This window comes from Blennius ocellaris (assembly GCF_963422515.1).
Source record: "Blennius ocellaris genome assembly, chromosome: 5".
Classification (NCBI taxonomy): Eukaryota; Metazoa; Chordata; class Actinopteri; order Blenniiformes; family Blenniidae; genus Blennius; species Blennius ocellaris.
The window spans coordinates 25,947,051-25,963,773 of record NC_137654.1 but is presented as its reverse complement, the minus strand read 5'-3'; the positions used below and the strand labels follow the sequence as shown (position 1 = coordinate 25,963,773).

The 16,723-nt window shown below is 41.8% G+C and overlaps 2 protein-coding genes across 2 annotated transcripts; both read right to left on the bottom strand.

Moving 5' to 3' along the window:
* Window positions 1–2,997: 2,997 nt before the first annotated feature.
* On the bottom strand, window positions 2,998–5,008 carry hoxc4a (homeobox C4a). Its single transcript, XM_080497351.1, has 2 exons — window positions 4,356–5,008; window positions 2,998–3,830 (listed from the first exon to the last, which is right to left on the bottom strand). Exons 1-2 carry the CDS (start codon window positions 4,789–4,791, stop codon window positions 3,469–3,471), a joined length of 798 nt encoding a protein of 265 aa, XP_080353477.1. The 5' UTR covers window positions 4,792–5,008; the 3' UTR covers window positions 2,998–3,468.
* An 8,769-nt stretch (window positions 5,009–13,777) lies between these two features.
* hoxc5a (homeobox C5a) lies at window positions 13,778–16,328 on the bottom strand (the record flags this gene model as incomplete). Its single annotated transcript, XM_080497038.1, has 2 exons — window positions 13,778–14,677; window positions 15,854–16,328. 2 exons carry the CDS (start codon window positions 16,326–16,328, stop codon window positions 14,469–14,471), a joined length of 684 nt encoding a protein of 227 aa, XP_080353164.1. The 3' UTR covers window positions 13,778–14,468.
* Window positions 16,329–16,723: the final 395 nt, after the last annotated feature.

Genomic DNA, 16,723 nt, shown 5'->3' with positions numbered 1-16,723 from the left:
AATTATTCCCCGTGTACACAAATCTTCAGTTACACGAGCTCAAACAAAAGGGACATTTAGCTATTGTTCCCAGTGAAATTGGACCCTCACCTGTAGCCCGAGCGACGAAAGGAGGAGGAGGATGACTTATCACATCCAGCTGACAAACACTGAGATTAGTTTGGCTTTCTGTGATCACTGTTTATCCTGGAAGTCCTGCTGTTGAATAGTTTTCCGTCAGCGCTGAATATTTCCACCAGGCCAAATGACAGAGATCAGAAATGTTGCTCTTGTAACCAATGAGCATCATCAAGACATTCAATGCACAATACAAAGAAAAGAACCCAGTAAAATAAACAGATAACGGAGGTAAACATATCCAGGAACGCACCAAGGATTGACAACATGACCCACTTTCCTCACATCAGAGTTATTTCTGCTGAAAGTTTTCAGGAAGTGTGCAGAGTCCGCCAGGTTTTTGTGAGCAGAACCTTGAAGGTCGCTGTCCATAAACTAATCACAATGAACTGTCCCAGTACTGTCACAAACTCCTATAATTGGCAGTTTGAATGGAAGTGACGATCTGAGACTAGTAATTCTCTTAAGTCACACAGAAGTCACCAAGTCAAACTATTTTTAATGTCCTTTTTTGGGGGGAAGACTACAGGGAATGACTCGAGGTTATGTCTAATTTTAGAGCAGTTGCGCAAGTTACGTAGTTTCAGTCATATTTACCTCATACATCCACATTAGAATATTGCAAGTTCTCACATTTGTTTTTTAAGAATCTTTGAAATAATGTTTAGTCACATGTTAGGACGTCTTAAGTGCGGAGAAGAGTTCAACGCTGTCTGGTGACACTCCAACTAACAAAGAGAGCAACACATTCAGTGATGCCCCGCCGCAGGCCTCTATAGGCACAACGCAGAAAAACCCACAAAGAAAGCCGAGGCCAAGGGGGACCGATGAGGGCGCACACAGAAGGTACACGTAGAGAGAGGGAGTCAGGTCACAGGGTTGGAGAGGTCGGCCATCCAGACCGAAATGAGCCTAATGGGACAGAAAATGTGTCCTCGAGGTGAACTCGGCCTTCTCCCATTTCGCCCCCAAACTTCAATAAAGTACCTTTTCAAGCCTCGCGACATGGAGGCGACAGGGCCGAGAAAGGGGCTGGAGGGATGCTGCGACTGTGGCGAGCACATTAATTTCTCTAATCTGTCCAGCAACATAAAGGCTCCTGGATTCATTTTTCAGCGCCGTCGCACCACTATTCTAATGCCTTTCCAAGAGCAGCGTCCACGAAACCAGCCTTAACCTCTTTGTTTTAGTGGATATTGCTTCGTTTTTAAAGTCCAGTTTTGCTCTCACGTGTGTAAAGCCTGGTAAATTATACAAAACTGGTACAAAATATTTGGATAAGATCAACGCTGGCTATTGCCAGAGCTGTTTTCCAGAGCATTAACATAAAGCTCTGGAGCGAAAGATTAATGATAGAGAATACCTCTTCCTTTTGTGTCCTTTCGCCTCCCACTACGCGGGCATTTTATAAGGCCTATTCATGTCACAATTTCAATAATCTATCAAATGCTTGCGCGTCTTTGGGTTTTAAATCGTTTTCAGATTGAGATCCTTCAGATCTGTTCCAAATAAATACGAAAGACAATTTAAAAGCAAAGAAAACATATACATTTTTATAGATAGGTATCTTGGAATAAAGCTGAAATGCTTGAGTCCAGCAGGTCTACAGTGGTGAACAGTCCTGTAGTGTGTTGGTCCTCTAGCCATAAGAAAAAAGGCGCACGACGCATGACGTTGCACAAGAGACGCGCCGTTTTTTAAAGTTGTAGATATCTGTATTCTCGCGAGCTGGCGCACACTGTGGAAGCAAACTGCCCACTAGGGAGGCAGCAGAAGGCAGATGTGGCAAAGTGTTTATACAAGCAAAAGTCAGAGAGTGAACACACAAAATGAAAAAAAAAAAAAAAAAAGCACCAGTGTCCCTCCTCGTGGCGAGGGTACTGCTACATGAGGCTCATAACAAAGGTCAGCACGTTATCCCCTATCCACTCCATCCCCAGCTCACTGAGACGTTTAACGAAGACCACACCACGCTTCATAATAAACAATCTATCCGCAGTGCACGGCTTTATTTTTTTTATTTTTCATTTATTTTACATTGGAAATGTCGAGCGCATCGTTGCGCAATGGACTCTAAAAAAAAAAAAAAAAAAAGCAGGGCAGCTACTTTATGTTACAAAAAAAATATATATTCTCACAACAATCTGTAACCTCTAGCACATTGCAAATGTCTAAATGAATCACATGCATCTTTGTGTTGAAGTGAGGACGCACAGAGCTTCATTTGTGGCACTGGCAGAGAGCAGTGCAGTGTGGTTTGCAGGGCCTCAGTGGCTTGTCTGGACCGTTAATTGAATGCCCTTCAGACTGATGAGGTTGCACGTTACGCACGGCGAAAAAACAGTTCCATTCTCATATTTTAGAAATAACTTCAGTCCATTCTGAGGGAAGCTTTGAACACACACACACACACACACACACACACACACACACACACACACACACACACACACACACACACACACACACACACACACACACACACACACACACACGCACGCACACACGCACGCACTCGCGCGCGTTCACAGTCTGTACACATTCCTATTTTAAAGAAAAGAGAGCTGCAGAAATGATAAACACAACAGTCTGAAAACACAGTGATTCTCCTTTCCCCCCCTCATGAAATTATCCTCACATCTGTACACGTTGAAGGAGATCTTTCAATCAAGAATAGCAGACCTCATCTTGCCTTAAAATAAAATTCGACCAAACGGATGTAAAACTAGTAGACACTCACTGTTTTATTGACCAATATGATTAGCACAAGTACACTAAACTCCGTTTATTGCATTTCACAATAGTCTGCTTTTTAACGGTCTAAACACAACATCAACACCACAAAACTAAATTGTAAATCAAAATCCTGTTTCTGAAATACACGAGGTAAAGTCACACATTGTTATCATCCTAAACATACAAGTTCAAGATCAATGGTGTGTTCCAGCTTTTTTTTTTATATACCAAAAATAACTATTATTATAGTGATTTCCTTCCAGTGTTGTTTGAAATAAATAGATTGTGCATTTCACCTTGGGCAGCAGGGCAAAAGAATGGCCCACAATAACATTTGTGATAAAATGTATATTTTTTCTACTTTTTCTTCCTTCATTCAAAACATTTTTTTTTTCAATAAAAAACATCATTTTAATTGAACTTCAAATAAATTAAAACCCTGTGTCACGTAAAAATAATCCATCGGTATTCGCAGTAATCCATGCTATATAACATGCATTTTATATAACTTTGGACTTAAAGGAAACCGCACAAGATAGCTACGAAAACAAAATATATAATCGTTCTATAAATAAGCAGTTCTTGGTTTTTGTTTTTTTTTTTCCAGCCGTGGCTTTATAACCTGGTAATATCCTCGCCATGCTGCGCTCCGGTCAGTTCGTCGGGGGCCCCAGTGTTAGTGGCCGGTGCAGGCGCACCAGCGCCGGCTGCTGAGCCTGTGTTGGACCCGGAGGAGGACGAGGACGATCTCACTTTGGTGTTCGGGAGCCTGTGATCCTTTTTCCATTTCATCCTGCGGTTCTGAAACCAGATTTTAATCTGTCGCTCGGAGAGAACCAGGGTGTGTGCGATCTCGATGCGCCTCCGTCGAGTTAAATATCGGTTATAGTGGAATTCCTTCTCCAATTCTAAGACTTGCTGCCGGGTGTAAGCTGTCCTAGACCGCTTGGGCTCCGTCCCATTGTAAGCAGAGTTCACTAGAAAAAGGCAGAAGTGGAGAGAAAGGGAGACAGGGAAGGGAGGAAAGGAGGGGTAAACAAGAATGGCCTCAACTGAGATATGGCTGCAAAGATTTATTGGATATGAATGTTTAGCTGTTTGAGAAATTTAAATGGGAAGTTAAGAACTTCTCAACGTAATGAGAGGACACTCACATCCAACTATGAGCTAAATTATTAATGCAAGATTACAAAGCTCAGTTTTTTTTTCTCCCTTTCTTCTTATTCATTTCTCCCCCTCTCTCTATCGCGCAATACATAACAGCAGAAGCCACATGGTGATACGGCTGCCCTGAGTATACCTCGGCTATAAAATTTATGGTGGGTGTAATTACCAATGCCGAGTCGTAAATCCGCCTCAATTGTGCCATTTCAAAGGCTTCCCCCTGCTATCGGAGCAGGGGCTGGCAACGAGATGGGAGTCAGAGGGACTGATAAAGGGAGGGAAAGAGGGAGAGAGGAGCATGAGGAGTGCAGGGGAACATAAACACACAAGTTGCCTACCAGTGCTGACGTGAATTTTCTTCATCCACGGGTACACCACGGGCTGTTTGGAGGAGGCTGTGCTGTTTGGATGCTCCGGGGTGGCTTGGTTGCAGGCGGAGGTTGCGGCCGGTGGCGTGGCGGGGGACATGGACAACTGTGGGGTTTCACATGAAGCAGGCTGCCCTTTCCCTGTCAGTAGGTGCGCAGAATGGGGTATTCCATGTCCCCTTGGCGTGTCGGGTTCGGGGATGCTTGCACAGTTATACTGGCGCTCTTGGTAGCTCGCCCGCGGAGGATATAACTCCTGGTGGTGATGCTGGTAGCCAGTGTCCCTCGCGCGGCTGTAATATTCTGGACTGTGCTCGGGGATGTAGTTATTTTGCGAATATTCCTCGCATGGAGGAAATTTCGGATCAATGTAGTTAGACTCCATCAAATACGAGCTCATGATCATTAATTTCTGGAGTGGAAAATAATTTTTCTAGCTTTGTCGTTTTTCTGCTCCATAAAGCCCTCCTACTTGCGAGCAGCCCTGTAAAGTTACTTTTACCACGTGACCCAGTGGCCCAATAGCAGAGTAAGAGGTAGTTCCCGGATAAGGAACCAGAGGTATTTAGCATACCTACAGTCGCCATTGTGGGCACAAATCTCTCTCTCTCTCTCTCTCTCTCTCTCTCTCTCTCTCTCTCTCTCTCTCTCTCTCTCTCTCTCTCTCTCTCTCTCTCTCTCTCTCTCTCTCTCTCCCTCTCTCTCTCTCTCTCTCCCTCTCTCTCTCTCCCTCTCTCTTTCTCTGGTCCCCCCCTTTCTCTGGTTCTGTTACCAAGGCAATTGATCTTGGGGACAAAACTAGTAGCTAGTTGCTGACCAAGGAAAAATAAAACAGGCAAAATACACTGGTCTCAATTATTCAAAGGGACAATAGGTAGTGGTGTGCCAAGAATAAAGCACAACAATAGCAAACGAATCATTTTGTTGGTTTGCCTGCGTTATAAAAAGGTTACCTGCTAATTAATGAAGAGACAGTCTTTAACAGGGAGAACCTCAGCTGCAAAGTAAATTATATAGTCCATTAATACACTTAAGAAGCAGAGCTGCTTCTTGCCCCATAATGTTGAGTCCAAGAACTAATTCGTGATGGAAAAGGTTGTGACTGTAAATGTCAAAGAGCAGGAGAGAGGTGAGATGCGGTGGAGGTGTGGCTGAGGTTTCACATCAGGCCTGATCATTTATAATGTTGGATTAAAAGTGTACAGCAAGAAAGAAGCTGCTCAGACAAAGGCCTTCGCTCAGCGGTGAATTATTCACCTATATCTTCCAGGACATTCATCAAAAGAATTAGTATTCAAGTTTAAAATATGATGATTTAGATGAGGATTGTCCACGTTGAATAATTTGCAAAAATCCAGTGGAACTAAAGTCCCAGGATGAGTCATAATTAGGCACAAAAGGTAAAAAGAGCCAAATCCATGATGCACCACAGGCGATGTTTACCAGATTTAATATTTAATGACATCTTTCTCTCTCAGATATACAGCAGATAATCAACAAACTCTTCCCTACAAAAGTTCACAATTGACCAAAAACTGTGATCCCAAAGAATCCAACTCCGGCTCAGATTAAACAACAGTTACACTGTGACATCACAGATAAAGCTCACTGTTGTGTCACAAACCAGACGACTTTGCAGAGTGTAGCATCATTATGGGGGCACAAACCAGTCAGCAGTGAAACTACATCATTATGATGCCACAGACCAGAGAGTATCAGAACATTATGATCCGCTGGCTTAACTGTGGAGGTATTGTATCTCACTGAAAGTTCGGCTACATTTAGCTGCTACAGTCCAGGAAGTTGCATTTTGAAGCAGATATGGGCCATCTGATCTTCATGATTAACTGAACATCCCCTCTAAAGCACTGACCATAAAGATATTTGTAAATAAGAAAAGAAATTAATCACATTCTTAAGAAGACAACCCATTAATTGATGGAGCTGCTAGTCTTGGCTGTATTATTGCACTCTTTTTTTTCATGTGAAAGCTTTTATCTGTTACTTTCTGAACCTACCATGTCCTTTGATGTGGCCTGTGTAAGAGCACAGGAAGCACAACAGATGTAAACTTCATCTGTGTGGGTCTATTAAGTTCACTCTGCTACATCAATAAAAGAAAAGGCTGTGAAGGACACTAATCAATACCATGTATTTGTCCATAAACATATTTAGTACCTGCTTTATCTGCATGTTTTGAGACTCCACCTAATCTAACTGCGCAAACATTTGCAGTGCAGATGGAGATGACATCCCCACATGTCCCATCCCGGCTGCAGCAGTGACCATCAAATTACTTGGTGGTCTGTGTGGATACTGTAAACTGAGACTGTCTGGCTGTGTAAACTTGTCATGTACTGCAGGAATCCCCTTTCTTATCTCAGAGCCAGCGGTGGGCAAAGTCAGCAAAGGAATCTCCAAACGTTTAGCAGCTTCCCCACAACATCCATATTAGATTACATGCTGTTATTGTAATGTCTTTTGGGTCAAGGCCATCAAAACGTTACAGGTAATAATAATAATAATAATAATAATAATAATAATAATAATAATAATAATAATAATAATAATAATAATAATTATAATTATAATTATAATAATAATAATAATAATAATAATAATAATAATAATAATAATAATAATAATAATGATAATAATAATAATAATAATAATAATAATAATAGATCAAAGGTGCTTCTTGAGCAAGCAGTCTGAGCAAAAGTGTCACACAAGCCCCTATTTTGGTCAACAGCACCACATTGCACGTTAAGAGGTCTATTTTCACAGCAATAATTACCCAATATGGTTAAAAAACGACGTGGAATTGCATATCATATTTCTGGCTGTACTGTTTGTAAAGAATGCGCACGACATTTCTATTACCCCTAGCGAGGATGTTAGAGGCGTTTTATAGAGCAATAAAAGCCGTAAATCAGTCACTTTTAAACGACCCCTGGTTCCTAACGTGTTTTACAGGGTCTGACACAGTAGTAGCCGCACACTGCACACATGGGTTTCCTCTCTGTGGCCTACCTACACAAACTCTGACTGTCTGGACTGTGAATACACACTGTGACAGTGTTATTGCAATGCCCGTGCCTGCATGTATGTGTTATCAGGGATGCCGAATGTGAAAAAAGTAGGAGGAGGGAAAAAGGGAGTCAGAGGGACGTGAAGAGGAGCAGACGCAGAACAATCCATTGGCTGGCCGTGGTTTTTCAGTTGCCCATGTATTCCTGTAGAGACGTATTTGCGACTGTTTGTACTTCACACAAATTCGGTTCTACAGGGTACATATAGACAACTAAGGTTTTAGGCGATCAGTCAGGCAGATATCAACATGCAAGCAGGTTATCATGTCTGAATATGGGCTGGCATGCATCTGAGAGCGGCTGCAAATACGAGTCAAAGCGTGCGTCAAGGCGAATGTTGTTTATCAGGTGTATGCAAAACTCAAGCTCAGATCAATGTCCTGCTTTTGATATATTCTTAAACGAGAAAAATCCTCTCGCTTTTGCACATTTGTTCAAACAAAATCACACACACACACACACACACACACACACACACACACACACACACACACACACACACACACACACACACACACACACACACACACACACACACACACACACACACACACACACACACACACACACACACACACACACAGACCAAACGTCGTGTGCAGAGGACGGAGAGGGTCTCTTTTCTCCACATTCAACCTCCTGCCTTTGAGGTTCCTCCTATATGAATATTCAGTCACAAACACGGGAATACAAAGGGACGGCGTGACAGCGCACATGAAAAATAAGTTTCTATTGTTCCCAGCCATTTCTTCAGCTTGCTATTACCATACTGACCGCTCGGTAACCTTTCTTCCTGCCACTCTGGAAGCTAATGAGAAAAGCCTGGGATGAAAAATGCAATATCAGACATGTGACCTGTTTCGGGGTTATTAAAAACAGCAAACATACTCAGATTGTGAATCAATGGAATTGATTACAGTGCAGATGCACAGGGGACTTCAAACACTGTCAAAAAACATCTCAATCTACATATTTCTCCGCGCGCATTCTGTGCGTCAATGTAATTTTTACATTGGGTGAATAACAAAGCATCCAAAGCGCCGAACTCTCTGAGAAGACTAACTCATATTCACTTGGCTTTGTCATATGCTCATCTAAATACATGCTGTTTGTTGTGCACTCAGCCAGTGGGAAAGAGCTGCACGCACACCCCATACTCCCTCGCGCCCCATGCGCTCTGGCGCACGCATTTTAATATTAGTTAGACAGCCTGACCCGCGTTTCACCCCTCGCGTTTGACTGGTTCCAATAGTTCACTGCCAAGGATTATTGATGGAGAGACAGCAATGAATTCTTTCTCCCCACAAATGGCTTTCAGATCGTGCACCTAGTTCAATAACTAGTTATAATGTAGAAGTACAAAAAATGAGGCCCTCAGGCGGACTAATTTGATGTTTCATTTGTTCATTTGAGGAATTGTTAAGCTTTCCTTTCCCCCCACTGCAAAACAACATCTGTACAAGCGTGTTCACACATGTACATATGTAAACAAAATAAATCTGCTCAAAACTATGTGGAGGCTGTTCTGTCCATGCATGGTTGTTTTTTAATTTGGTGGCCGGGTACCTGACCTGGGTGCAGACGATGCAGGGCTGCACTATTCTCCTCCCTGATGAGAATGGTTACGATGCGCTTTTAATCAAACCCTTAACCTAATAGCCTTCACACGTTTACTCTCCCCAGGTGCAATAACGTTAAGCTGGATCGTCCAGTTAGAATAAAAAGTTTTAATGAAGTGCGGACAGACTGGAGACTAGTTGGATATGAATGCTTTTTAAAAGCAGCAGCCAGGGGAGCAGAAGTGCTTTGAGAAGCTGGATTCCACCTCGTGAACCTCTGGTTGAAGTCTTATACTTCTGCAACAGCACTGCTGCTTTTTGGATAATAATTGAGTCCAGGAGGCTCAAAAAAGCTTGTCGTAAAATAGCAGTTTGAGTCGAAAAAAAATTTTTTTGGGGGGGGGTTGTTTTTTAAACTGCAGATGTTTAAACTAGAAAATACAAGGAAAAAAATATCCAGATCACCCCATTTTTTTCATTTAGGGCGCAAACTTAAAAGAAAAAAAACAACCTTGATGTGGGAGCCAGCTGTTTGCCTTCAGCCAAATAACGAAGGTTCAGTCACTCTGAAGTCAGGTGAAAAGGCGTGGGGCGATGCACAGACTTACTGAGAAATCCACGATCCCTCTCATGTTGACCCGATGAACTGTCTGAAAAATAAAACAGGAGAAAAAAAACGAAAGGCACATTTAGACTGGTTGAGAGAATGTCACTTTAGGCTGGAAGCTTACATTTTTACAATATTCCCCCCCCCCCAAAATGAATCTTAGTATAATTTCAAAATCTATTTTTTTTAATCCTTTTTTAATCACAAAGAATCGAAATCAATAAAAACCAATAAAAAGAACCATATTTGTTAGGTTACACTTACATTTTGTACTTAACGTTAAAATTACATTAAGGCGATGTGCGCGTGTGCCATTTTTCGATTTCGTTAAATTTGATAAAGCCTCTGTTATAAACCAACGTGCATTAAGAGCAACATAATTTATAAAAGATATAATAATTAAAAAAAACTATATATGTGGTCTATAATAAACTAGATTTATTGTATATTGTAAACGTTGCACGCTTATTTATTTATTTTGTATTTGGTTCCAGCAGTCTATCTGTCCTTGTCCAATTAAATAAAGGAAACAGTTTGATATGCTGCGTTTTTCCTTCTTGTTAATGATCCCTCAGTTTGTTATCTATTGGAGGCAGGCTGTCCTAGAAAAAAGCTCTGACACGAGCAGAAGAGGGACCGAGGACAGAAATTTAGGACGGCTCATTTTCAGACAGTAAAACTAAATTTACAGGCATTTTGGTATTTCCTTGGGCAAATGTTCTATGAATAGAAATCCCTCGACTTCAGCTCGGCTGAATTATGACGAGCAGTCAATAAAAAAAAAAAAAAAAAAAATCACGACTTTGTCTTCACATTGTAAATAAATTGTTGCAGCGCTCAGGAACGATGTAATGGGACTTTATGGTTCTTATTTTGGGCTCAGACAAAGGGAAGTCTGTGCTCACCCGGAAATGACCTCCGTGGATTGAATGATGGCAGAGTCAGCTCCACAGGTCAGAGAAAGGAATACAACAGCACAGAACATGGCAGTGAAAACGGATGTTTATCCTGTCTCACTTTTACTATAGAGCCAGTGGACAGATTGTGACTAGAATGCCTTGATATGAAGGAATGAAGATCGTGTATTAAACTTTTGAACTGCTGGAAAATCGTAATCAAATCACTTGGATTATTAAAAAAAAAAAAAAAAGCACAAATTGCATTAAAATGTTAGATTTTTCCTTGATCAGAAAACATATTTTCCCACGAGTAAAACAACTTACTTTTTGATTTCAATCTAATACCTTGTGATATTTCCTCATGGTTAGCCTTTAAATACTAATGTAACTGTTCCTACATCAACAAAGAATCAAGGAAACAGAGAATTTAAAAAAATGATTTTTAGAATAAAAGAATAGAATGATGGTGTCCTGTTTTGGACACGTTGCCCCTTCATGAATCCACCCACACAGCAGCGTGTAGCACAGTGCCCCCTATTGAAAGTGTATAATTCAGCCTGTCGACTGACAGCAATCCTGTACAGACTTTCAGAAATTAAACCCGCTTTTAAAACATACAAATGCTAGAAAATACATCGAAGTCCAAACGATGAAGACCGTGGATGCAATGCTCCAACCCACATTCGCACCAATCCCGCAGAGCCACAACCTGGATGGGGATTGAATCAAATGGCATCATGGCCCTGCTGCACCAAATCCAACTAATCAACATCAGAATTAGATATTTGGAATTCTACATATAAAACGAAAGACCAGTATATACTGACCTACTGTACACAGACAAACACGCGATGCGTCCTCAAGTAATAGAAAATGATCATGACGTCTCATCAGTTTTTATTAAAGAGTATTTTATCATCACTTTAAAGGACAAAAGCATGTTTTGGATATGTACAATTTTCTAAGCATCCAACACTGCATCTCTGTCTCTCTGAGTGTGCACGCCACACAAAGTTTGGATGTTCCAAATAACTGCAAAATGCCTTTCAGTGAAACGTGTCCCTTGGCCCAGACATGACCCCAAACCAACAGGCTCATCAGCCTCGTGAGCACCAGCAATAACCTCGTGTCAAGGTGAAACCGGGATGGAGAAATGTAATCAAATAAGCTCCTTTTTTTTATTATTATTATACACGACTGCCATATTCGAATCAGCTGCAACGCATCTTAAGACAGAATGAAATCACGCTTTTATTTTTAACTCACAGCCTCACGGGGTGGTCCTTAGAATTAAATTAGAATATTTTCATCCGCGAATTAAACACACAGCGACGTGTGCGCCCGCACGCACGCGCGCCTGTGTGTGTGTGTGTGTGTGTGTGTGTGTGTGTGTGTGTGTGTGTGTGTGTGTGTGTGTGTGTGTGTGTGTGTGTGAGAGAGAGAGAGAGAGAGAGAGAGAGAGAGAGAGTGAGAGTGAGAGAGAGAGAGAGAGAACGAGAGGGCGAGTGGATAGCAAGGCAGGACGCCAGATGATTTTTTATAGTTCTGGCTGACTTTTTATTTTCCTCACTGTTACAATTCTTTCAAATATTTACTTTTCTCTACAGACAGGGCCCCCATGCAAAGCAAACTGTTGAATTAAGCGGGCTGCTACTGTGGCTCAAATCTGTTGCATGGCATTAAAATATAAGTTGCACTTTCACTTGACTGAGAATAAACTGCTGTGCAAATATGCAAAATGTGTCGTGTTGCAATGAATCTCCTTATCCACATAAAACGCCTGCACGGTCAGCAGTGATGCATATAATACAGTTTTCTTTCTTCTCTATTTTTTTTGAAGAATTTAAATTAAACGCAATTTTAAACAAGTGAGAATGGTTTTCAGTTTTTTTGTCTGTATGTTTTTTAAATACGCAATCATTTTATAAACACTCCTTATCAAGTAATCGATGAATTTCCTATGCGAATATATACACACATATATCTTTTTTACGGATTTACTATTAAAGTAACACCAACATGAAGTAAAGCATGATTTTCTCGCCAGATAAAATAAGAAGTCGCAGGCCTGAAGTCAAAGTTAAAAGCAACTTACTGCAGCAGCTCTCTGTCCTCCGCACCATCCGACTACTCAGTCCGGAGAAAGGTACTGCATCCTCACTGCCACAAAGCCCTTTCTTCCTCCGATAAGGGGAAGCCGGCAGCTGCGATTCCGGACAGTTAAGATTATATATGATGTGTATATATCGAAGGTTTGTCAGCTCTTCCAGGCCATAAAACCCACTTAAATGACACCACGTGCTTCCTATGCACCATTCACAGGCCCAGCTTGGGGCAATTGGCATATGTAACCTTGTAAACTTTAAAATACCCTAAAAGAAAGACATACAAAAAGGGGATTGAATACATTGTCCACATATAGGTTAGGCCCAACTGAGCGCAGAGAAAGTGGACGCTGTGCTGACCGGTTCACATAACCATCAAGGAAGTTCAATAAGAAGCTATTAGTTTGAGAGGTGAGTTGATTTTTATTTTCTTTAAGTAGTGCTAGAGAGAAATTACCTCATAACCTTGGGCGATACTGCGTCATACTAGTACTTGTGCTCGAGCAGCCTCTGAATGCGGGCACCCTGCAACTGGCATGGTTTTATGTCCTCTCTACCAGCAGATAGTGTTGTTTTAACTACTGCGTAATGATATCAGGATTAAAGAGCAAGGCGATATCATAAAGTGGCCATATGGCCTCGGCAGTGATGACGCGCCATCGTCTGCGGCCAAAGGAAACCAAAGTTTTTGCATCCATGTTGTGTTGTTGGCGAGTATTATCACAGGCTAGTGTGTCCCCTTCCTTTTCTGACCAAACAGGAAACGGAGTGGGGCTGTGGTGGAGAGCTGGAAAAGGGGGCAATAAAGTTTTATGAGGGCCTTAAACTTCAGAGCGCGTTTGTCAGTCAATGAAATTCTGTAAATTCTCGAGTCTAACTATAAGCAAACGTGACCAACGAGAGCAGAGCAACAGAAACTCCGCAGAAACCTTGATGTTTAACAGTTGGGTTGGACTCGTGTGGACCTTTAACACACAATGCATTGGAAATAAGTGAGCTTTTTTTCACTTGCTGATATGAACATACTGCATACCGACACTGGAGCATTTCCTCTCTTTTTTTTATTTAATGAGACTTTATTGGTTACAATCAACAAACAGGCCATCTACCAGTTAATCCAGGCCTCTGTGTTAACCAGGCACCTTATAAGTTTACAAAGGGGGGAGAGAAATACTTTAATTGCACATATACAGCAATATCACACACAGTCACTGAGTTGTACATAATGGTTGAGATTCACAGGAATATGAGAGACAACATGGATGACGCCTTCACAGAGATCCAGCCACAGAGACATCACACATTCAGCACAACACACCTGCAACAAGTTCCAAAAAGAAACGATGGTGATTTCAAATCCATTTATTTCTTTGCCATTATTTCATCCACTGATTTTTTCTTTAAATTATTATTACACGTCCATGAAGAGTTTTAAAAGGATGTAGGCTGTTGCATATATACTCTTATCCTAATTAGTATTGTGCAGAGCTTTGCAGCGTGCAGGACGCGGCTCCCCTCAACCTCTTGTTCCCCTCGTGCAGTAAAGTGAGGTTATCATCGCATGGGCAGCAAATTAATTTAGAAATGTAAACCGATTGATCAAAGTGAGTGATATTCAATACATTAGGTCCCAAACTGCAGCGAGTGACACATAATTGGTGATGAAGCGCACGGAGCGGTGTCATGATGTCATTGCTCGTAGCAGTTCATCCGAAGGTCAGGCGGCACTCCAGCATTGTGCAGTATGTGGAGCTTGAAGAAAGAAGAGGAAAGAAAAAAAACAAAAAAAAACAAGGTGCACACCGCTTCACTGGTGCACTTTTATTCCTTCACTTTGATCTTTGAGTCCTTCTTCCACTTCATTCGTCTGTTCTGGAACCAGATTTTGATCTGCCTCTCATTTAGACACAGAGTGTGGGCGATCTCTATGCGCCTGCGGCGGCTCAGGTACCGGTTGAAGTGAAACTCTTTCTCCAGCTCCAGAGTCTGGTAGCGGGTGTAACTGGTCCTGGACCGCTTACCCTCCGATTCTGAAGTGGTATTAAAATAAGTTAGCTTTCAGTAGTAGCATGGGGATAGATAAAAATAAATAAAATGCTCATGAAATTGCATTAGAAGAAGATCAGATAGCCATAAAAGACGCACTGCAGACACAAAAAATTCGGATAATTTAAGACCCGTTTTACACCCCTCTAAAAGATCAAATATTTTTATACAACCTAATTTAACCTGACATCACTTACTGTGGGTTTGTGCAATAAAAATTTATGCCACACTGATAAGGATGGTTAACTACATCCTATAAATAAATTCAGTGGACAAAAAAAGGGGCTTCGTACTTTCGCACTAAACACACAAAGTGATTTATATAAATCTTATTTTATTGTAAAATAGGAGACCTGATGTAAGTAATACGTGGGCCTCCCTGTAAACACTGGCCGTGGCCTAATATCATGGGAGGAAAAACAGATATGTGCAATCATAAGCACAGGGATTAGAAAACAGAAAACGATGTTTTCAAGATAAATTCACCTCTTGTAAACGTTGCAGGCGCAGGTTTGCTCAGTAAAGCAACAGGCCTAAGTTGTACGAATAAAATAAATTCAGCATCCCTGCTGTGTGCATGTGGAGGAAACACAAAACAGTATTTTTTTTTTTCCATACGGAAAATGTGCCCACTGTCCACCCAACAGCTCAAAGAGTCATCCAGTGGTTTCAAGGCATGGAGAAGGAACATGCCTATTCAAATCTTTTAGAGGTGAAAAGTTCACGATTGGGTCAGGGCATTGGTGCTTCCCAGAGTTCAATTTAAGGCTAAAGCTTCTTTCTGACAGCCAGTGTGAGGATGTAAAACATGTAGCTTTGACTAAGACTATAAACGAAACAAGGCAAAAAAAAAAAAAAAAACAATACTTAGGGCAGCATTTGTAATATTATTTCATAGTTTTATCACAGTTTTGTTCTCTTATCCAATTATACCACCATAAATCACCCCACAGATCACCTCTTCACCGTAACAGAGCAGGTTTACGAGCAATGGATGCCTTTGTCATAAAATTTATGACCGCGAGTTTTTATTATTTCCTGCGTTTGGCCTATAAAACTCAAGAGGGACACTGCAACGAGCGAAAAGAAGTGTAGCAGCGTTAAGAGTGAATAAGGGAAAGCATCCTAGTCGCACTTTCAGAAAAATAGGCAAACTTTACCGTGGCTCATGTGCAGTTTTGTCATCCATGGATAGATCTGTGGCCGCTGCTCACTTTCCTGACGCTGGTTCGCGTTTGTGTTTCGTTTCACCGATTGCGCGTTATCCGCGGTTCTGTCGCGCTCTTGGCTCTTGTTGCCGCCGGATATGGCGCTCCTCTCCGGGTCCCTGTCCGCCCCTCGTCCCAGAAGCTTGCTGCCGCCGTAGTTGAACCCGCCTGCGTCCACGGACGAGCTGGTGGAGACCATGGTGATCTGTGGTCCTGGTAGAGGAGAATCCGCGCCGCCACGCAGGCTAGTTTTCATCTCCTCCCGTTCCACGGAGGTCGTGGGGACAGGACAAGAGAATATCCCGTTCACATTAACACCCTCATACGGGCTGGACCTGCGCCCGGAGAGATCGAAACTAAACATAGTGTTAGGAGAAGTTGTCTCGCTTGTTTGCCTGAGACTGGAGCTGTCAACATATGAGCTCATTTTGAACCACCGGCGAGTCTTTTCAAACTAGACAGGCTTGCGGGATGTAAGTTGCGGCTATTTCCTTGTTTTTGTTGGTCATTGCTTTTCTTTGTTGCCGCTTTTGGAAAATTCAGAGCTGTCTTGCCCTAAAAAAAATAATCCAGGATTTATAGGTGGAGTAGGCTTTGGTATCTTTTTTTTTTTTAATTCTTGATCCGACGTGCGCTGCCCAAATATGGGGTATTTGTATGGGATCACGTGCACATGTTGGCCAGTCATAAATTGGCTTTGATACTCAATGGGGATATTGATGAATAGCAGAAACGTGTCCGGTAAACTTTGAGCTGTTGGTTGTGGAGGACCAGGCAAGGTTCTTTAGCGCAAAAAGGGCAGGACAGTAAGACAAGAGCGTC